Source organism: Salvelinus fontinalis, chromosome 37 (assembly GCF_029448725.1).
Source record: "Salvelinus fontinalis isolate EN_2023a chromosome 37, ASM2944872v1, whole genome shotgun sequence".
NCBI lineage: Eukaryota > Metazoa > Chordata > Actinopteri > Salmoniformes > Salmonidae > Salvelinus > Salvelinus fontinalis.
In genome coordinates this window covers 21879316-21901956 of record NC_074701.1, presented here as the reverse complement: position 1 = coordinate 21901956, position 22641 = coordinate 21879316, and the positions used below count along the sequence as shown (strand labels likewise).

At 39.9% G+C, this 22641-nt stretch overlaps 2 protein-coding genes across 3 annotated transcripts; one reads left to right on the top strand and one right to left on the bottom strand.

The window, feature by feature from the left end:
* Positions 1-2431: 2431 nt before the first annotated feature.
* On the bottom strand, positions 2432-22557 carry cfap43 (cilia and flagella associated protein 43). 2 transcript variants are annotated; one of them, XM_055902410.1, is made up of 38 exons: positions 22448-22557; positions 21975-22228; positions 21758-21854; positions 21485-21655; positions 21178-21328; positions 20880-21024; positions 20516-20598; positions 20191-20322; positions 19988-20104; positions 19814-19894; positions 19488-19636; positions 19255-19358; positions 19001-19153; positions 18559-18722; positions 18188-18352; positions 17807-17937; positions 17415-17586; positions 16890-17000; positions 15911-15988; positions 15665-15790; positions 15404-15508; positions 15191-15307; positions 14853-15047; positions 14107-14313; positions 13899-13988; positions 13590-13670; positions 13277-13405; positions 13038-13157; positions 12832-12939; positions 12213-12299; positions 12030-12118; positions 11732-11942; positions 11303-11415; positions 10919-11078; positions 10589-10753; positions 8818-8898; positions 8555-8708; positions 2432-8319 (listed from the first exon to the last, which is right to left on the bottom strand). In XM_055902410.1, the coding sequence occupies exons 1-38, from the start codon at positions 22528-22530 to the stop codon at positions 8144-8146; spliced, it is 5055 nt and encodes a 1684-aa protein (XP_055758385.1). In that variant the 5' UTR covers positions 22531-22557; the 3' UTR covers positions 2432-8143. The 2 variants fall into 2 exon arrangements, with proteins under 2 accessions (XP_055758385.1, XP_055758386.1); XM_055902411.1 differs by lacking the exon at positions 12030-12118 and having other exon boundaries at positions 12175-12299.
* On the top strand, positions 6739-13016 carry sfr1 (SWI5-dependent homologous recombination repair protein 1). The gene is made up of 4 exons (XM_055902412.1): positions 6739-6834; positions 7165-7530; positions 7654-8702; positions 12524-13016. The coding sequence occupies exons 1-3, from the start codon at positions 6739-6741 to the stop codon at positions 7843-7845; spliced, it is 654 nt and encodes a 217-aa protein (XP_055758387.1). The 3' UTR covers positions 7846-8702; positions 12524-13016.
* Positions 22558-22641: the final 84 nt, after the last annotated feature.

Genomic DNA, 22641 nt, shown 5'->3' with positions numbered 1-22641 from the left:
CATTGAGTCCAATATAACAAGATGGAGCATGTGCAAATGCCTTTTCATTGATTCCTTATTGCTGTGAGGGGGAGGATGGAACAAATGAGGATGTTTCATTAGGAAGGCTGCCCAGGATCCCGGCAGTCACAAGTCTTCTCCTCTGCTGTCCTGAGGGGTTGGTTGGCTGCCACCCTGCTCTCGTCGTGTGGGTACCAGTCTCCACCCACCACACCCTCCAGAAACAACCACCCACCCTGCGTGACTCACTCCGGGATACACCTCTTAATCTGCAATTATCACAGAAAACGCATTGTGCTCTTCAGCTTTTGAATGATGAATGATTCACAGGCTTGAATGATGCATTGCTGAGAAATCTGTGTTTGCGCCGAATCGGCTATTTAATGTCAGAAAAAAAAGTATGGTAGGAGTTTTTAAGTGGTTCTTCACATGCATTTGGTATGTGGATGCCATCAGCTTCTTCACTGATAGTTACCATAAAAGGACACTGGTATTTTTATTATAGTATACACAAAGAGGAACTTGTGATTGTGGATTCATCTTGCTTACACAGCATCTTAACCAATGAATTATAGAAAAAGATACAGGAGAAAGTGATAAACTCATCCCTAAAATTATAGGTGCCCTAATTCCAAGGTATTTTAAAGTTAGTGATGCCTAAAGTCACACAAACATAATACACCTGCTGTCAACACCACCACTTGCTTTACAGTAATTAAATGTAGCCTACCAGACTACTGTAACATGAGTGTCAGAAAATGTATATGGGTAAATCCATTTGAATACAATACATTTTGTACAGTGTCCCTTTTGATTTAAAGAAAACTTTAAATCAAAGTTTGCCCATGTTGGTCAGAAAGTGACCTTTTGAACCTGAATGACAAAACATGTAGGAGATAAAGGCGGTCAAAGTTGACCAATTTTGCATACACCAACATACCATGAGATATGTATCTTCATGGAAAAGATAAATGGTTGAGTTTGATATAATTTAAAAGCTTACAAAAATGGTTTTCAAACTATTCCATAATTTAGTTTATAAAAATGTCTTTAACCTTTAATGTCAATTATCTAAAAATGTGTGAACTCATTTTTTGTTTCATATTCGAATACAGTACCAGTCAAAAGTTTGGATACACCTACTCATTCAAGGGTTTTTCTTTATTTTTACTATTATCTACTAGTGAAGACATCAGAACTATGAAATAACACATATGGAATCACGTAGTAACCAAAAAAGTGTTAAACAAATCAAAATATATTTTATATTTGAGATTCTTTAAAGTAGACACCCTTTGCCTTGATGACAGCTTTGCACACTTTTGGCATTCTCTCAAACAGCTTCATGAGGTAGTCCCCTGGAATGCATTTCAATTAACATGTGTGCCTTGTTAAAAGTTAATTTGTGGAATTTCTTTCCTTCTTAATGCGTTTCAGCCAATCAGTTGTGTTGTGACAACATAGGGATGGTATACAGAAGATAGCCCTATTTGGTAAAAGACCAAGTCCATATTATGGTAGGAACAGCTCAAATAAGCAAAGAGAAACGACGGTCCATCATTACTTTAAGACATGAAGGTCAGTCAATCTGTAAAATTTCAAGAACTTTGAAAGTTACTTCAAGTGCAGTTACAAACACCATCAAGCGCTGTGATGAAACTGGCTCTCATGAGGAGCGCCACAGGAAAGGAAGACCCAGAGTTACCTCTGCTGCAGAGGATAAGTTCATTGGAGTTACCAGCCTCAGAAATTGCCGCCCAAATAAACACTTCACAGAGTTCAAGTAACAGACACATCTCAACATCAACTTTTCAGAGGAGACAGTGTGAATCAGGCCTTCATGGTCAAATTGCTGCAAAGAAACCACTACTAAAGTACACCATAAGGAGAAGAGACTTGCTTGGGCCAGGAAACACGAGCAATGAACATTAGACCGGTGGAAATCTGTTCTTTGGTCTGATGAGTCCAAATTTTAGATTTTTGGTTCCAACCGTTTTGCATGTTATTTTGTAATTAATACGTGTCACATATCAGTTTGCAAACAATGTAAAGAATAATATATATCATTGAGTTAATAAAGCCGCATACAAACATGGTCTCTTTTTTGTTTTTTTGAGCAAGGCAGCACCGAAATGCAGGTGTTTCAGCCTATCTCAGTTCTTTCTGTGGTGGTGAGGCAAGCCAGCAGAAAATACGGAGCGTTGCGCTGTGATTGGCTCAGTGTTCTGTCACTCATGAGGACCTTGAAAATGTTAGCCCTTCGGCTGCTGCCATAGAAGTGCCCATCCAAGAAGGCTCAAGGTCATTGAACCCAGATAAAATTACATCAAATCACTTTATATGTAGAGTAGCTTTGATTGGACTGATCATGTCAACATCATACTTTCACAATCTTAGCTAACAGTCATCATCATGAATGAAGTCGACAATCTACTGGCAAATCATTTTAATCCTTGTCATATGAAGAGAAATAATGGAGAGAAATTACAGATAAAACGTATCGGTGCTCATCGGCCACTGGACATAAACATTACACAACAAGTTGGAAATTGCAAATTCAACAATGAGTGGTTTGGAAGGAATCAGTGACAGTGGCTGTGTGGTCCCAAATCTGTGATTAAGGGGCTCTTTTCCAAGTTTAAAATGATTAACATTCAACATTGGCCATGCTGTCAATTAAGCATGATTTGTGACGCGCTCAAAACAACTGTTAACTCGGAGGACCGCCGCACCACCTTCCTGTTCAAGTGAGTACACCATGAACAATGTGAGTCCAAAAATGTATTGTATGCTGCTTCATAAATTATGTAATATGCCAGGGATATATGTATACTGTAGCTAAGAAAGTAATACTATGTGTATGTTGTGTAGTAAGATGTTAGTAGCCCATGTGCCTCACATTAATAATTTGGTCTATTTACTTAATTCCACCTACTGTTCTGAATGTTCTACTGTAGCCTATAATCTGTTTTAGAGAAATGTAATCATTGAATATTGTAAGAGCTTTCATTGTCTGCTTATATGTCCCCTTTATTTATCCTACGGTTCTGACTTGGTGTAAGAACGGCCCGTGTTCTGAATTCTGTCGCTGTACATTTCAAAAGTGCTAAACAAATAGTTATATTGACTAACGTTGTTCTAGCTCGCTCATTAATGTCTTAATCGAAATTATGGATTGCTTCTTATACGCTAGTCGTCTTCTTATGTCATAGTTTGTACATCTAAGTTGTCATTAGAAACCACATTTGTTTAAGCAAGTCAGTCATATCAGCTATGTTTTTTTTAAAGGCAGTAAATGAGACTGAATGAACTGTTTCGCTGCCAGATAAGTCTCTGCTGATAGCCAGGTGTAGCAGCGGTAAGATGTTGGGACTGCTGTTGGGACAGCTTTATGTAGGCTCTAACAGTTTGTGGGCACCGTTTGTCACCGTTATAGCACAATTAATGTATTATTTAGTGTTGTGTTGTGTAGTGGCTTTGCTGGTATGCATTCCACTTCTTTTTTTTTACGCCACTGATTGAGTGACTTTTAATGCCCTTAAACCATGAATAGGTTGATGATTCACCACTCAATTAAATCGTGTGATTATGTAGGTGTTGCCAGGATACCGCAACTTTACCTCAGATACACCAGAAAACATCAGGGATGGTACACTGGCTAACTGACAGCAAAAAGGCTGGGTAGATGGGTTTAACATCACAGCCCATAGCAACAAAGACATCCCACCAGAGATACTGGTAGGCCTACACACCCTATTTACATTCATTAATTATGTAAGGAACTTTGCCATTTGTTTTCTTAAATTATTGTGTGTTTTATCTATCAATCTCTCTTGGAAAGGGTCTAAAAGCAAATGTCCTATTTACGGATAAAATGCTAAATGTCCTTTATCTTTAGCCATTTGGTTCCCCCCAGAATCTTCTAGATCTTTCCTCTCCCTGACATTTCCATTCTTACAGAAGCTCTGACAGAATGAATGCTACCATTTGAAATATATGCAGACCTGAAAGATGGACTTGGTCATTGAGTACTGTTTTTATTTCTTCCCATGTCTGCAAATCTTTGAATAATAACAAGAGTATGCATATAGGTCGTTCCATGAAAATGAGTGCTTTTGCGTCCCTTTGATATTTTAATGAAAAACTATGCACCAATAATGAATTCTAAAAGCATGATATATGAATAAAGACTTGCTAAAGTTACAAAATTGTGCATTTTGACATGTCTCTCCGCACACCCTCAATCACTTTCAGGAAGATTTTAACCCACTTCACACCAACGTTTCTCCAAATTTTCACCATCATTGTAAAGCCCTAGTTATTTTGTTGCTTTGACAAAGTAATTTATGAGATTTTATTTATTTCATGTGATTAGTGATTAATTTACGTCTGTCCCTCGTTTTAAGCTCAACCCTGTTACATGAACTGAACTCTCACTTTAATTATGGTGAAGTTATTCCTTTAAAAATATTTTTTTCAAAAGAAACATTGAACATTGAATAGTCAAATCATGGTGTAAAGGCGGGTGAGCTGGTTATACTCTTTTTGCCCATTTTCTGATGTTTTGTGGTGTAAAACTGAGCGGGTCAAGCATAACACGTCAACCCTGTTACCCATAGATAGACAGGTTAGAAATAATTTAACAATTTTTATTTGTTTTTTAAGCTTGCATTCAATTTCCCCTCCCTGTTTGTACGCAACAAGCTTCCATTCCCCCTGGCACAAGGATTTATGGCTGATTTAAGATGAAATCGTCAACCCTGTTACAGTCAACCCTGTTACTTTATTTGACACATAATAGGCACTTACTATGGTAATTTTTTTATTTAAGCTCTTAAAATGGGAACATTTGATTTTTATGAAGTTGAACATGTGCTCTTTATGACAGAATGTTTAAATTATAAACAATTTTTTTTACCAAGTAACCATGCTCAAAACTGCACGAATTGGTGGATGATCCATATACTGTAGAACCATGTTTATTTATCTAGTCCCACTTTGGAATGTCTGATGGTCTCTGAATGTCTATATTCTCTCAACGGTCCACAAAAAAACAAGTCATGCTCTTCTGTCAACAACGGTTTAATTCCTGAAGAAAAAAAGTTCTGTCTGCTTACTCATTCAGACTGAGTAATCATCATCAACCTTCATCTCTAGGAGAATCAACCGCAGTATAAAAAGTCAAAAATTCCCTCCCTTAAGGTGTGTAATATCAGACAGCCAGATGCTGATGTTCAAGTCAAGACAGGATATCATTTCAATCCACACCTCTCTCCCCAAGGCGATAGAGACCAGTATTAATGGTGTCTTTTCGTAAACACTAACTCCGCCATGATTTGTTGGACAAAGCCAATGGGGAAATGTATTTCGTTTTTGTAATGTTTTTGGGTAAACTCCGAAAATAAGGTCTGTGGTAAACACAGGCTTAGGAGATCTTATACGTTTTGTTCTTTGAGATAATTTTCATAACTTTTTATGGATTTTGAAGCATTAATGTAATCAGAAAAAGCACATAAAGCACATAAAGTCTTCATAATTCATAAAGGTCATGTTAACTGACTGATATTATTTCATACAATAAAACATATAAGATCTCCAAAGCCTGTGTTAACCTCAGACCTCATTTCTTTCCAATTATGTGCATAAACAAAAAAATGCATTTAGTATTTGACACGGTTATTTTATTATAAACACTTTAATGCATACTTTTAAACTATATTACATGAGCTAAACATAAAAAGTTTGAAAAAATATATGAAAACATTAATGTTGAGTACTAATGTTACTTAATAAATGCATGTAATTTTGTCTTTGAAACATTTAATTGAAATACTGTTGAATTCCTATGGAGTACGACCGGTGGCTTCAAATCCTTTCAATGGCCAACACATAGCATGAGCAATCCAGGGATTATACACATAATTTATTCTTTCACCATTTATTTTCCCCATGGGAATGGCTGAACAAAGCAGAGTTTACTCATTTCCGTTTTTAGGACTACAAACTGGCAAACTCTATTGAAAGACAATTAATAAAATAAGGCATCGCAAAACTCTCACAAATTGAAAAACATATGTGGCCATATTTGAGATTAGCGAATAAATCCTTTAATAGGGAATTTAAATGTTTTTGTTGAGCTGAACGTAATTGCAACAAAATATTGAAGGCCTGGACAACTAAAATAATTTTGGGGAAAAAAATATTTCTTCAACACTACTGATTAAATAAAATAAAGCAATATGTGTTGTTGATTTCTGTACTAAAACAAAATAGATTTTCCAGTTGAAATATTCATAAATACATTGGCCTGAAACGAATTAAATCTGCTTTAGGATTGATATACTACAACTCCCATAGTTATTTTCTGTAAACAGGAAATGTGGAGTCCAACTTTCAACCAATCAAAATGTTTTCCATTAGTTACCACAGCCACAAAATAAAAATAGGCTATATCGTAAAAAATCATGGAAACAACAATTGGCTTTTTGATGTTAATGTAAGGTTAGTGTTATGTACAAGTTAGCAGTGTGGTTAACGTTAGTTTTAAAATCAGATTTTAAGAAAATAAATTGTAGAAATAGGCGGGGTTATGACTTTGTGACTGTAACAATGACCAATAAAAGCTTGGAGGTTTGCATGAGCTTGTTGTTAGCAAGCTAATCCCGTGAATAATTTACGCGAGGCCAATTTGTAACCTACGCGTTGTGTTTATGGATGTAGCTTGTTGTAATTAAAGAAATGGAGACCACACCGAAGACAACCAAATCAAAACCTGTGTACGGCACACCCTGCTATTCAAAATCAAGCCCATGTGAATCCAGTAGTGTGCAAAAGGTAAGGTAAGGACGGTCTACAGTACCAGGCATGTTGCAATGTAGTTTACAGTGAAATCTAGCTAGCTAAGTTGCTAACATTACCTAACTAATATATGTAGCAGCCAGTAGCTAATCTGTTTCAAACCCCTCTAATTGTGCTGAATACACACACAAAGATAGCTACAGTATAGTTAGATACCATTTCTTAACGTTTCTGTCAAACCCCTCTAACATACATATTTAACGTACTGATGTTTTTCTACATGGATTTTTCGTATTAAGTAATGAGCCTATGGCATGATTCTTGCTGTTGTTCAGTGTCATTCACAAGTGTCAAACGTTCTCTCAGCCAAAACAGCAGATGAGTTCTTCTCTGAAGGAACGACTGAAAAGATCAAAACGTTCCTTCACCTCTCCTGTTTCCGTGGCCAAACGTCTTAACATCGATGATGACCAACTACCCTCAACAGCAGACAAAGAGTCCGAGCATGGTGCCAAAACAGACAGACAGAAGAATATTGACATCAACAGAAATGAGAGAACGCCCAGTGAATGTCCAGAGACTAGAAGGGCTGGGGTCCCTGGCCCCATGCCTGAATCAGCTCAACCCACTCCTATAGACTTGCTACAACTACGAGACCAATTGAAGAGAGAGGTTAAAGAAGGGACCGAGAGACTACGGCGACTGAAGATGGTTAAAATGTACAGAAGCAAGGTAACCCCTCAATGAAAATGCTAAATGACATGGGTGCTCTCATAGTAAAAAAAAAAGTCGTATAATTGGATGTGACTATTCAACCACTGTTTATTGTATTCCCCATCTCTCACTTCTCTCTAGAATGACCTGACACAGTTGAGAGTTTTGATTGACAAGTGGCGGAGTTGTAGTCAGGCTGCATTGTATGAGCTCCAGTCAGATCTCCCCATAGATGGCAGGAAAGCCAGCATCTCCCAACTAATTGACCTCTTTGGTGTAGAGGACAGCATACTGCACTTTGACCGCACAGAAGAGGACTTCACCAATGCATAGACCCACATGCCTTCTGTTCATATCGTCACAAATAATATTAATTGTTGATCTCAAATTTCCTGCCTTCGTTGAATAATCTAGATTCAATCTTATGTACTGGATGTTTTTCAACCTAAATTTACTATGATCCACAAGTAATTAGAGTGAAAAAATAACATTAATTTGCCACTTCATCAGTTTAATTTCATACTGTTACCTACCATAGTAATTTATTTTATTAGAGTTCTATATTTAAAGATGAAAATCAGTTTGTGATGTTTTGTTAAAAAAATGTAAATAAAGTGTTTCCTAAATCTTGTCAGTTATGTTTTAGCTGAGCGAGAGCGGGGAAGGACTTCATCCTCATGCGTTCCACCTCTGCCCTGAGGGTAGCCACCTCCTCAGCCTGGGTCCTGGCTAGATCCACCAGCTTCTTCCTCTGGATGATCTCCTGGTACCTCTCCTCTGCATCACTCTCATGGTTCTCCTCCATGGCTGAGCAGAGCAGCAAATGGCATCACAGTTCATTAGATGATTCAGTGGAAGTGTTATAGGAAATGAGGCATCAAGGGGCCAGTTAGGGGTTAAAAACAACAATGCAATGGAACAATATCCACCACATGTACACAGTGATACCTATAAAACTCCTGATAACATCACAGTTGAAGTAATGATGTACCTAAAATTGTGTAAACCTATACTGCAATGAAATGTGTAATTATTGCAGTACCTATGGCTTCACAGATGTGCCTCCTCTCAGCCACAGTCACTTGCATGTTGGTCAGCTGCTCATCCAGAGCAGAATTCTTCGCTGCCTTCATTGCTGCCTGTCTGTTCAGCTGCTTGATCAACTTCTTACAGGTCAGCACATTCTTTTGGTGAGTCTGAAATACACAAGCATTATAGCTGATATTTTAAGCACTTGAATAAATGTGACAATTCAGTGAAATTAATGTAATCGATATGAAATTATATTAACTCAGTTCACATTACCTTTTCCTGTAATGTTATGGTTTTCTCCAGAGTTGAAACCTGCTTTGATATGCGGTTGTCATGATCCGTCTCACTGAGATACTTGGGGCAAAAAAAGCTTTGTTTAAATAATGATCTCTTAGTTTGTGTGGAAAAACATGCCTATTTCATTGGCAGTGACATAGATTGATTCTACATCCCCCGAAAGATACAAAGCTCTCACTGTCAAATGTCAGAACAAAAAAGCAGGTTGATCATTTTGTAGCTTAAAAACAGGTGTAGTGGTTCAGGGTATTTTTGATATGTCAATGGTTTTTGGCCATGTGGAAGAGGCAATGCAGGTATTTTACAGTGTTACACTGCAGACACTTTTTCAGCGTAACCTATATTACAGCCAATAAGATGTCTTGTGGCCTATAGAGGGTTCATACTTGTACCTGCAACTTTGGTGTTGCTAGCATTTTGCTCAAACCAGCTGAGCTAACCAGACCACAGGTTTCTATTATCACAGTTCTATTATCAAAGTTCTAAGTCACTTAGAAATAGTTTTGAAAGAAAAGCACTCTTTCCATTTTGAAATAACATCACATTGATCAGAAATACAGTGTAGACATTGTTAATGTTGTAAATGACTATTATAGCTGGAAACGGACGATTACATTTTTTTTATTTTTTATTTTTTTTTCTGTACGCATATGTAGATATTCCATGGAGGCCCATTATCAGCAACCATCACTCCTGTGTTCCAATGGTATGTTGTGTTAGCTAATTGATCATTAGAAAACCCTTTTACAATTGTTAGCACAGCTGAAAACCGTTGTACCGATTTTAAAGAAGCAATAAAACGGGACTTCTTTAAACTAGTTGAGTATCTTCAGCATCAGCATTTGTGGGTTTGATTACAGGCTTAAAATGGCCAGAAGCAAAGACCTTCTGAAACTCGTCAGCCTATTCTTGTCCAGAGAAATGAAGGCTATTCCATGTGAGAAATTGCCAAGAAACTGAAGATCTCGTACAATGCTGTAGGTCAGCATCCCGGAGTTGCCTCTTCACTGTTGACACTGGTGTTTTGCGGGTACTATTTAATGAAGCTGCCAGTTGAGGACTTGTGAGGTGTCTTTGTCAAACTAGACACTAATGTACTTGTCTGTCCTCTTGCGCAGTTGTGTACTGGGGCCTCCCACTCTTTCTATTCTGGTTAGAGCCAGTTTGCGCTGTTTGGTGAAGGGAGTAGTACACAGCGTTGTATGAGATCTTCAGTTTCTTGGCAATTTCTCGCATGAAATAGCCTTCATTCCTCAGAACAAGAATAGACTAATGAGTTTCAGAAGAAAGTTCTTTGTTTCTGGCCATTCTGAGCCTGTAATCGAACCCACAAATGCTGATGCTCAACTAGTCTAAAGCCAATTTTATTGCTTACTTAATCAGAACAACAGTTTCAGCTGTTCCAACATAATTGCAAAAGTGTTTTCTGATGATCAATTAGCCTTTTTAAATTTTAAACTTGGATTAGCTAACACAATGTGCTATTGGAACACAGGAGTGATGGTTGCTGATAATGTAGATATTCCATAAGAAATCTGCTGTTTCCAGCTACAATAGTAATTTACAACATTAACAATGTTAACACTGTATTTCTGATCAATTTGATATTTTTATGGACATAATGTGCTTTTCTTAAAAAAAAAAAGATATTTCTGTGACCCCAAACTTTTGAACGGTAGTGTACTGTATGCCTTTGCAATTAACTATTGTTCCAGGGAGACCTGTCCCATGGTAAGCTTTAGTATACCTCCTGCAGCTCCTGAGAGACTCGCAGCATCTGAATGTCCCTGGCTTTGTTGTTCAGGTCCTCCTTCTGCATTCTCATCCTCTTGTGCTCCCACTCCTGCTGGATGATGCCCTTACGGAAGTCCTTGCACTCCACCATGCTGGCTATCTTCTGCTCTCCTAGAGCCTGACAGAGGAGCACAGGTCAATGCATAGCCTATGCATCTCATCGGTGGAGTTCCTCATGACCCATTTTTGCCCTGTTTTTCCCATTTACAAATGTTTAACTTATGCTACAATGTTAGCATGACTCTGCTCAGGTAAATGAATAAAGAATGTCTATGGGTCTCACTCTGATGGTCCCGTTGAGGTCCTCCACCACACTCTTATGGAGCAGCAGAGAGTCAGAGTAGTCCGCAATGAAGTCTCCGTTCTCCACCTCCACCTGGCCCTGCTTGATCAAGATCTGAACCATGATGTCCAGGCGGAAACGCATCTTCTCCTCTCGTAGCCTGGAGACATCAAGAGTTTAAAGACCATGAGCTATCAATGAGTCACTCCTGAATTAGCTTTGCATGCCAGGCTTATTCGTGCTCAGACACACAGCTGTTAAGAAAGACTACACCTGTATAAAGTGTTCAAAAGAATCATGGGGTGGAAACATTTGTGTTTAGTGAAAAATGTACTGCGCTTTTAAGAATATAATTGATGTACTCTCACGGTATGACACTCTTACCCATTGATGTCATCCATGAGACTTTTCATTTCCAGTCTTGCACTCTCATCCTCATCGGTCCTTTTCTGCAGAAAGGCCTGCATTTCAGCCAGAGTCAAAGCCTTAACTTTCACCTGAGTAGGACAAGACACAAAAGATGACATTGAAATAACAAAGCGAAATTAACTAGAACTACTACAATGTTTAACAAAATGGGATAATTAACTGGATCCAATTGCTCATTCTCTGTTCCACAGTCTGTATGTGTCCTGCGTTACATAACACTTTAATAAGGCAGACTTACCCTGTAAGTAAAGTAAGTTTATATATTCTATGAAATATACTGTAGGTTTCAAGGTGCTGGAGAACATCGATGACAAGGAAATGCATGTACTGCCACTAACATTTCCTCAGACTACCTCACTTGTCCCCTGGCTGGTTTTCCATTACCTGCTGCTCACTCTCAACTTTGGCTCTGCGGGCCAGGCAGAACCTCTCCCACACAGACACGTCTAGGCTTTCAGGCATGTTCTCTGGAGCGTCCAGCTCCTCCATGGCCTTCATCATCTGACAGAGACCCTCTGCTGCCACTGGGCCCGGCAGTGGCCGCTCTTTAAAGGGGCTGGTACTGTTGTCTGCCTGGGTCCTCATCCTCTGGACCCTGGGCAAGAGAGTACTGGGATGTTGCAACTCTTCTAAAAATCTGAATGGCAACAACTGTATGTACAGTCTCTTTTTTATGCAGTACCTGGGTCTGCGCTTGTATAGCTTGTACAGCTGATCAACAACATGGCCTGGGACATCAAAGAACTCCTTCCTGAATCCCCTGTCGAGAAGCTAGGGATTCACAATATGTCAGATAGTACCCAAGAACAACAAGTGTAGAACAGTACCTGACATGAGATAGTAGACGTGCTACTGCCAGTCGTACTTTGTCCTCGGCCACAACATTGTCGTAGGTCTCCCGGAACATTTCTACATCCTCTTTGTGCTTCTTAAGCTCTTCTCCAATCTCATTCTGTCAGGAGAATAAGGCATGTTAAGAGATGGGAACGCAAAGTACAGGAAGTAACAAGAACAGTGTTGAAGGCAAACCAATTCAGATGCCACACATGTTGGAGCTTGTAAAACACAGTCTAAGACAGAGCAACAGGATAATATCTGACTGGAATGTGTAATAATATGGTTGTATATAATAGAGATAGGATAGCTAACATAAAATTATCTCTAACCCAACCACAGGAGGCTGCTGAGGGGAGGACGGCTCATAATATTGTCTGGAATGGAATGGCATCCAACACATGGAAACTCACTCCGCTCCAGCCATTACCACAAACACCAACCTCCTGTGAACTCAACCATTGTAAATCCCTTCCCCATGAGAAAGATACTCAGCAAATAGAGCATGAATCAGAGGAGGCTGGTAGGAGGAGGTATAGGAGGATATGCTCATTGTAAAGGCTGGATTACAATGAGCCCGTCCTCCTATAGCTCCTCCCGCCAGCCTCCACTGGCATTAATATAATAATATTAATATAACGACATCTCACCTTGTAGACCCTGTTTTTTTCTAGCTTGAGGCTGAGTTCTCGCTCTCTATTGAGAACCTCCTCCTCTATCAGAATGGAGTGAACTAGATTTGTAATCTTCAGCTCTTCCTACAAAAGAACATAGCAAGAAAACAACAATGGCACATGGAATGTACTGTATATTTCTAATTAAATCTTGATCTGTGTGTGTGTGTGCACTGTCTTACCTGGTATATAACCATCTCAGATTTCACCTTCCTCTCAAAGAGCTTGGTCAAGGTTTCATCAAACCCCTGAGTGGAGTCCATGATGGACGTCTGTAGTTTCTTCATTTCAGCTTCCAGAGTCTGGAACAAGACAATGGCAACTGAACTTGTTTTGTATATCAAGTCTGGGTCCTATTATGATGGTGTATTTCTTTTGAATACAACATTGAAAAGCAGATGTTTTCACACAAAAATCACACCTTTCTGTACTTCTCCTGTTCCTCGCTCAGTTCTTTGGCTTTCTTCTCATACTCTTTATAAATCTTTTTCTCTTCCTCTGTCCACTGAATGTCCGGTTTGGATACAATGAACTCAGGCTGAGGCACCTCCTGCATGTAGAAAAGTACAGGGTCAGAAAATACATTCAAACACATTCTCTACAATCTGTCATTCACACACTTTTCTTCAGGACAATCACGTTTAATAAATGTTTATCATGTTAACAGTAGATGTATTAAATGTTAATATTGGATATTAAATCATTTCCATATTTAATTTTGACCACCACCATACCACTCTCAAGATGTCCTCTTTTTTTAGCTCGAGTACTCCACCCATCATTTCATCCAGAGCTCGCTCTCTGATATTGTCACTCTAAGGAGAAGGAGAACCAGAATGTCTGTTTCAATGGGGACCCAAGCCAATAACATCAATTCACACTGTATTTTTACTAAGAAAACAGCTCAGTTTTCACAATTTATCGGTTAGTGATTAAGACCTTGCTTGGGTTAGTAATGGTTTATTGGCTGTTAGAATGGTCGGCTGAGAGTAAACATTTAATAAGTGGGAGATGGGAAAGGTAGGAAGCTAGTGATACAGTACCTTGGCCGTCTGCCGTCTTTGTTCCTCCTCTTTCTTCTTCTCCTCCTCTTTTGTTCTCTGCTCTGGGGTGAGGTACTTTTCAAAATGAATCTGGAGACGGGGTCATAAGTCATAAATTATCATGTAATGTACAGTAACTTGTGTTTTGGTGGAAATCTAAACCATTAAAGTAGGTCAATAACAAACAAAAAACAGTTTAAAGTCTAACCTCAGAGTCCTCCACAGACAGTGCCCTCTCTGGCCGCTCGTTGTCAGACAGGCTGGGCTCCCACAGCTTCCTCTTGAGGTCCAGCTCTGACATGATCTCCATGATGCGACGATTCTTATCTTTCACTCGGTTAATCTCCTGCTCCTTCTGCTTGTGCACCCCCTTAAAGTCTGTGTTAAAGGCTGTCTTCACTTTGTAGATGACATCCTAGTGTATGAGTGAAGGTGAGAAGTCAAATGGAGAAGGAGGCTCTTATAGGCAATTAGGTGAAATACTTAGCTAAACTCAATGGTTATTAAATGCTAAACACTAATACTTTAATCATTAAAGGGCAATTCCACCACTTTTCAACCTCATATTCATTATCTCAAGCACAATACCAGTGTCTACATATGTGAAAATGGTGTGTTTCTATGTTTTGTAGTAAAAAAAATCTATAAAATGATTTTCAAACACTGAGATTCACGGTGCCATGAGGAGCAAGAAAAGACCCTGTCTTTGGCAAAAAAAACTTGTTACAGGTTTTGCAAAACATAGTTTTTTACTTTTAATCCTACCCTGGATTTTTTTATCATTTCAACCACAGATCATAGAAATGTGCCATGTTCACATATGTAGACACTGTTGTTATCGTGCTGGAGATAATGAATATGAGGTTGAAAAGTGGTGGAATTGCCCTTTAAATGCTGAATATGTATACATTGGTTATTAAAATCCTAGTGCATATTGCCAAACAGTTTGTTTACCTGTAGCAAAGTGATCTGGTTGATCTTCTGCTCTCTGATGTGCAGGTTGAACTGATTGTAGAGGTAGGGGTTTGAGCCTCCATACTGGGCACTGAGGCTACCTGTGAGGGAAGCACTCTCCATCTCACGGCCTTCCTCCTCCTCCTCTTCTTCCGCCGTGGTCTTGCTATTCTTCTCTAGAATCTCCTGCTGGAGCTAGAGTGTTTTGGAAGAGGATGAGTGGCATGTAAAACAAAAAAAAAACATATCGCTTGGCACTATTGCCAGGTGTATAAAATTGTTAAAATCTCTAGCAATTGCACTGTGACTAAAGGGACATACAGCACATTCTAACTCACATTACTGTCAGCCCGTTCAATCTTCCTCATACTCTCCACTCTATGAAGTTCATCCAGCTCCTGCTGTGTCCGCTCCTTCATGGGGTAGTTCTTCACCTCGTGTTCAGTGTGGAAGGCCTAAGGTAAAAGCCAACAAAACACACAGTCTCAAAACATATCTGTTGCTGCACCTTTGAAAACCAACTCCCATTTTGGTTGTGACTCTCAAGTTACCTTGATAGCTTGCCCTTTGATCTTCATGGAATCCCAGCATTCTCTCTTAAGGACGTCACGCAGGTAGCACTTGGCTAGGTTCTCCAACTCAATCTCATTTCGGACCTGTAAGGGAGTAAGTAAGAATACTATCACAGTGTGTGTGTGTGTGTGTGTGTGTGTGTGTGTGTGTGTGTGTGTGTGTGTGTGTGTGTGTGTGTGTGTGTGTGTGTGTGTGTGTGTGTGTGTGTGTGTGTGTGTGTGTGTGTGTGTGTGTTTTACCCTGGTGACCTCCTGCTCCCCCTCGGCTTGCAATCTCTTTTGCTCATCTACATCCAGGTTGAACTCCTGCTGCTCCAGCTTCTCCATGTCAGGCAGCGTCTCGTTCTCACGCATCATTGCCTGGATCTGGGGCCGACGACATGGTCACATTATCCATTAGCATTTTGATGATATTGTGTCTAATTTTACACTCACGCATGATTCATTAAGCAAAGTAAATAAAAAGAGGATTAGAGCTCTGCTTACTGTGTCACGCAATTGTTTGATATTTTTCCTCAGGCTTTTCTTTGTCTGTGAAAACTGCTGTATCTCCTCATTGATAACCTGTGGACAGTATAGTGGGCGGCAGGGTAGCCTAGTGGTTAGAGCGTTGGGCTAGAAACCGAAAAGTTGCAAGTTCGAATCCCCGAGCTGACAAGGTACAAATCTGTCGTTCTGCCCCTGAACAAGGCAGTTAACCCACTGTTCCTAGGCCGTCACTGAAAATAAGACTTTGTTCTTAACTGACTTGCCTAGTTAAATAAAGGTTAAAAAAAAATAGTGGTAGTAGCAAGATGTGTGTATTGTCTGATGACAATTTGTTGTTCTGTTTAGTATCCCCATACTCAAAGGATTACCTGAAAAACAGTACATTGTTTTGCCAGCATATCTGTCAACACTGACTTTCACAATACATCAGCTATAACATTACACCCTACTAAATCCTTCTATACTCAACATGATGGGACTTGAATGGAATCAAACACATCACCCACACAAATAATAAAGCAAGTAATGGCACAGTGGCTGAACGTTACCCAACTATGGCTGTTTCATGTTATCTAACTGTTATCTAACTGTGATCTACAATGTGCAAACCCACAACACAATGAATGCCACACCTTTGATATCAGTTCAGTGTTATCTACAATCTCCGAAATGTTTACCTGCCTTGCTCCCAATCTGCGCCTGATCTTTTCACACTAAAACGGATTAAGTTCATTAAGATGTCGCTATCACCCAGGAAGAATGTGCCAACAGCAACACAGCTGTTTTGTGAATTAGGTATTGAAGTATTTGTCAAGGGCAACATCAATGTTTCTCCCATCAGTACTGGGGTGAAACTGAGTACCAAATCTATATTTAACTATGCAAGTCAGTTAAGAACAAATTCTTCTTGACAATGACGGCCTACAATGACGGACTAAAGCTCTTGTGCTGAAGTGACATCAGCAGTGTTACTGACCGCTTCCAGCTTGTTGTCCAGCCAGGTGGAGTCTGAGGCTGTGGCTGAGGGCAGGTTGGTGGAGCTCTCATCCTGTTCCGTCACATCAACTATCTGTCGCTTATCATTGGCCTAAAGACAGGAGGTGAGGACAAACAAATTAACTACATTTCATGTATGAATATGAAACATCACATATCTGATTCCAGAAGATTTGATGGATCTGAAATGATCTTCATTACACTGATGCAAAGGACAAGCCCTGTGTGAATAGCATCAACTAGGATGTATTTAGCTGGCGCAGTGAGGCGTAAGTTAAGATGGAGGATGTAAAATCTATATGAATCACAGGAGGCTGCTGTGGGGAGAATGACTCATAATAATGGCCGGAACGGAGCAAATGGAATGGCATCAAACACCTGGAAACCATGTGTTTGATATATTTAATACCATTCCACTAATTTCACTCCAGTTATTACCACAAGCCCGTTCTCCCCAATTAAGGTGCCAGCAACTTCCTGTGATATGAATGGTAACCTTGGCTACCTCTGCTCTGTGTAGATCTGCAGACCCAGGAGGGGACAGGGCCTCTGGGTCCCAGTCAGCCATCCTACTGAGAATAGGATTCTCTGATGTTATCACACTCTCCTGGTATTTGGCTATAGACTGGCTGTACTGTGTAGCTGCATTCGCTTTGCCAACACCTGCCATTTTCAGCCTTCATGGAAAACAGAAAAATACATAGACAGAATACAATGTCTTACAAATGAAAGTAGTCCAATGCATTATAATGAAAGAAAGGTTCTCCTTGTTATAGTAGAAATTGTGATATGTTTTAGAGTGATCTAATAATCTTTGAAATTCCACATCTACATGAACTACAGTGCTCTCTGGTGTTCAACGCTGCATTACCTTCAGACTTGTCCCCGTTGACTTACCTTAGTCTTGTACAGACCATAGAGCCATCTTTCAGGCCTGTAGTGATCATTGTCTGACTGTCTGAGGTAAAGGACACTGTCCTCACCCCTCCCAGCCAACACGAGTGGCACTGCATCTGAACATACCGGTCCTGTACATGACAATGACAACATACTCAGGTTAATAGCATACGAGTGGTTATAACGCAAAGATAATGTGTTTTAATCAATCTTTTTTTTGTTCTTACAGATTTCCTCTTTTGAGATTCACTCTCTTAAGAACAATACTACATTTATAATACAATACTGTTTTTTTTCTTCAGTATATTTAAAATGAGCTCTATAAAGCTGCATGTTATGTTCAATGTAACATGCAAAGCCTGAAGTGAAACAAGGTCGTACTAGACTGGAGATCTCTCGGATGCGCAGCAGTCCGTCTTGGCCCACCGAGGCCAGCCAAGACTGGTGGGGCGACAGGAGGACAGAGACGGGGCCCATAGGGTGACCCTCCACCTCCTTCTCTGGGGTCAACTGGACCACTTCCTGGTCAGAGGACCATTCTGTGCTCTAGGAGACAGACATGACACAGTGGGCAAGTGTATTGTGTTGTGTTTATGCAAATGTTATTGGTATTGTGTCAAATTTGGTCATAAGTCATGACCAAATAAAAACTAAACAGCAAACCACCCATCATCAGCAAATGTTCAGATGTTAGATATAAGATTTATGGGGTTTTAAACATAAGTCCGACTGGTAAATGCATGGGACCTTACCTCAGGTAGCTGGAATCTCTGGAGAGCTTTTCTCTTTTGGCAGTAGCCAAAGATCTTATTGGCTCCCAGGGCAGAGGAGCTGAGTGCGTGAGGGACCTCATATGTGCACCGCTGTAGGACATTATTGGAAAGACATCCTCTCAGGTCTGTACACACTCCTGCCCCTGCAAAGCAACAGCAGTACACAAATTCCATTCTATCTCAGTTCCAGCGTGTCAATACAGGAATCAAACAGAGACAGGTGTGAAATAAAATAGAACGGACCCAAAGTCAGGCAGGATGATGAACAACAGTTTCTTTCTGTGGACACACACACATACACACACACACACACACACACACACACACACACACACACACACACACACACACACACACACACACACACACACACACACACACACACACACACACACACACACACACACAGCCCAGTCAGTACCTGTGAGCTCCTGCACAGGCAGAGTGAGCAGTGTAAGCAGACTTCCCTCCCCTCGGCCTATGTCCTTCTCTCCAGCACACAGAGCCAGCAGTTTGACCTGCTTAATGTCCCGGCTGTACTGGGTAGAGAGGGACACGATGGCTCCTTTAGCACCTGGAGAGAACAACACTGCTTAAATCAAACATAATGGGTTGAAATGAGTTAAAGAAATACCAGGAGAAACATATATGGACTTTTGTGGAGCATTAATGTACCTGTGTATCCGATTACTTCAAATTCTCTGGAAGCCCTTGCATTCAACACATATATATTTGCATCCGAGGCACCAGTGATAAGGAAGTTTCCTCCTTGATCAAAACTGTAAACCAAAAACAATATGAAATCCAACATTACTATTGAACACTGATAACTTTGAAAGGCTCTTTAATTTTACAATAAGGACAACCAAAATGCAAATAACAACATTAAACCCATTGGAGATACTTGCAGTAGGTGGTCCACAGGAGTGTAGTAGAGGTGAACACTGTGCACCAGACGAGGCTGCTGCTCCCTGGTCAGCTCAATGAACAGGACATGCCCCGACACTGTTCCCACGGCAACGTATTGAGCAATCGGACAGCAGGCCAAACTGGTCACCTAGACACAATAGTAGTTGATTTAATTTTTTTAAATTATTGGTCTATTGTCCATGAAGTTTACATGAGACTTTTCACTTAAATACTGTAACAAGCACAATTCACAATTGACTATGCCTACTTACTGTATTATTTAGCATAGCTGCCCTAATACTATTGTAATTGAATGACTATTAACCTTTACTTGAAGAGATATAGAGCCGATGCAGAAGCCAGCATCTAGAGACCAGAGCTGCAACTCTCCTGAGTCCCTCACTGACTGTAACAAGGAGAGAAACGCCAACACCATTATGAATGAGGATCCATTACAAAACATTTCCATCAGTTAAACATGACATCAATGATCTCTTACCACACATAAGTTATTATCAGTGTACAGTGAAGCTGCTGCCACAAAGTCTCCACTGAGAACGTCCAGGACTTTCACCACCTTCTCACACTGGGATCGTTTATACCTGTAGATGCGCCCCTGGAAAAAAGAAAAAGCATACAATAACAAGAGCCAAGAAATAATTAAAATATGTATCCATAATACAGTACAATGTATGCACTCACTGTACTGGAAGCTAAGAGCAGTGTTTCATAGTCTGGAGAAAATATTATGGTTGTGGCTGGTTCCTCCAATGTCCAAGTTTGTGTAACCTCCACTTGGTTCCCCTTAATTTTTAAGCAGCGTAGCACATTCTCCTGTAGAATAGAAAATACTATTTTAAACGATATAAATCTGGAATATGTTGTTGTTGGCTCTAAATAGGTGGTTTAACAGATCAAATGGGAATGCATCTAAGTAAGTTGAACTCTGAGAGCCAGACTTCATACTACTGAATTCGCTGGATATCATGTATCCATCCTCCAATCAATGTGAAAAGCAGTTTGTTACCTTTCCTGACACAAAGAGTCCATCCTTGTGCAGGGCTAAGCTCTGGAAGCTACCCTGCTGGAACCCAGGAATGTCATCTGCAGCTGAACAGTAGTAAGCACACATATTTTATCATATTGATATGAACATGCAATATAACACTACACATATAATTGTGATCATTGACGTGATATGTCAGCGCACAATTATTCTAACCAAGTAGATTATTTTTGGCAATGTTTCTAAAATTGGTGACTGTCAGTACATTTTTGTTCCCCATGAACCTCAATATGTATGTCTGACTGATACTCATCTGGAGTGAGAGCCAGTACACAGCAGGTCCCCTGGGCCAGAGTAAAGAGTGCTATGAGACAGCAGGGTGTACCTGAGGGGTTGAAGAGGACAGAGACAGCCAGAGAGTCTGGGTCAACCTGCAGTAGGTGGCCTTCCTGACAGCCCACATAGAGCTCTGATGAGGCTGTCCAGCAGATGGTGCTAGGTCTTAGCCTGGTCTTGATGCGCTCTTTGGGCTTTCAAAACAGGGACAGTGAACTTGTTTTGAGATTGAGAAGAGTAAAACTGCACATGTTTTAATACATTTTCTACATAGGCTACTCACTACAGAGTGAGACAAAACCTGTGCAATTAGTTCCTGCGGTTGAGAGGTGTTAAGAAGACAGTACCACAAAGGTTTCTGCCTTGTCTTCTGCAAGCCCTGCGATGGCTGAGGTGGGCATCTGAGGTCCGAAGTAGGTGAGTATTCCAGTGGGGACATGAGAGGGGTTAATCTCCCTCTCAACCAGACAGCCATCAGTCGCAGGGAGATCTATCACACTGACAATTGACAATGTAATTAATAATAAATTAATAACACATGAAATGTACCCATACAATAAATATTGAAGACACGGATAACATTTATTGTAGGTATCAATTGTGATTATTGAAATAACCAGCAACATTTATGTAGTTACAATTAACCTCGATTACCCTGGTTTCATTATATGAAAGCTGTCACTCTTCTCAATGTTCCAAACTGTTAGGGATGATGATGCACTCAAAGAGCAAATCTGGAGCCAGTTCATTGGGTTAAACACCAAAGAGGTGATGTCTTTTCCAGCTTGTGGTTGGTTACAAATTGGATCCCCAGTTTCCCAGTTCCTACAAAAAAGTATTGGTATTACCACAAATAGTGAGTGTACAAAACAGAGGTCATTTAAATGAATGTGTAAGGAGGATATTAAGTGGAGTGGTTTCAGTTACCATACTGTTATGGTGTGGTCTGGTATTGATGAGCAGCAGGCCAAATAAGGACCAGCATCACTTAGTGCCAGAGATGTGTAGTCTACATGGGCTGTTCCTGTAAATGAGAAAACACTTTAGTAATATTGCTAACTGGAGGAAGTATTTGAATAGCTAATGCAATGTATATAACTCTTTAATCATGTTAATAATGTCAATGTTTCAGATAAAGACTTACCCTTCAGTTCATTCTTCAGAATAAGTTCAGGGTAGTTGTACACAAATATGGAGGGATTTAGTTTATGGTTGGAGAATGCAAGTGTCCTGCAATGTCCATTTGCTGTGAAGGCACCAATACCTCGACCAGGACACTGCAGCACACTTCTAATGTTCGTCTCTATATTCAGGAAAACGATGTAATTCCCACAAATGTAGCAGGCTGTTTTCTTGTCAACAAATTCAACATTTTGGCTTGTCAAACCCTGAGCCCACCTAAGAAACAAAACACACAGACGAAGAACCCTTTTTTCTAAGAGTGCATTATAGTAGCCAACGTTAGCTAGTAACGTTAGTTACTGTAACGTTAACGTGAATATAGATACATCATTTATATAGTTTGCTATCTAACCATCTCGCTAACACACATCATTTTAGATGAACTAAGATACACCACGCATAACCAAACGAACAAACCAATGCATTTTAACTTACCTGACTTCTAAATTTCCCAATACATCCATTTCTGGAAATGTACTGAATAAACTGAGCTGTGCAAGACAACTAACAGCTAGCATGTAACACAGGAGCAAATGTTTGGTCTTGTTGCCTTGACAACTACAATTCCTCTTCCCGCACCATCCCCTTACATAAGTTTTAACCATTTGTTGATTTCTAAATCCGTCACA

What these genes read in the sequence shown, in the direction of transcription:
- sfr1 (XM_055902412.1), top strand. Translation starts at nt 6,739, where the DNA reads ATGGAGACCACACCGAAGACAACCAAATCAAAACCTGTGTACGGCACA. An exon ending in AATCCAGTAGTGTGCAAAAG is followed by an intron (nt 6,835 to 7,164) that starts GTAAGGTAAGGA and finishes ACGTTCTCTCAG; the next exon opens with CCAAAACAGCAGATGAGTTC. An exon ending in TTAAAATGTACAGAAGCAAG is followed by an intron (nt 7,531 to 7,653) that starts GTAACCCCTCAA and finishes ACTTCTCTCTAG; the next exon opens with AATGACCTGACACAGTTGAG.
- cfap43 (XM_055902410.1), bottom strand. Translation starts at nt 22,530, where the DNA reads ATGCTAGCTGTTAGTTGTCTTGCACAGCTCAGTTTATTCAGTACATTT. An exon ending in TGCTCTTAGCTTCCAGTACA is followed by an intron (nt 20,105 to 20,190) that starts GTGAGTGCATAC and finishes TCTTTTTTCCAG; the next exon opens with GGGCGCATCTACAGGTATAA. An exon ending in ACCTCAACGGGACCATCAGA is followed by an intron (nt 10,754 to 10,918) that starts GTGAGACCCATA and finishes CTCCTCTGTCAG; the next exon opens with GCTCTAGGAGAGCAGAAGAT.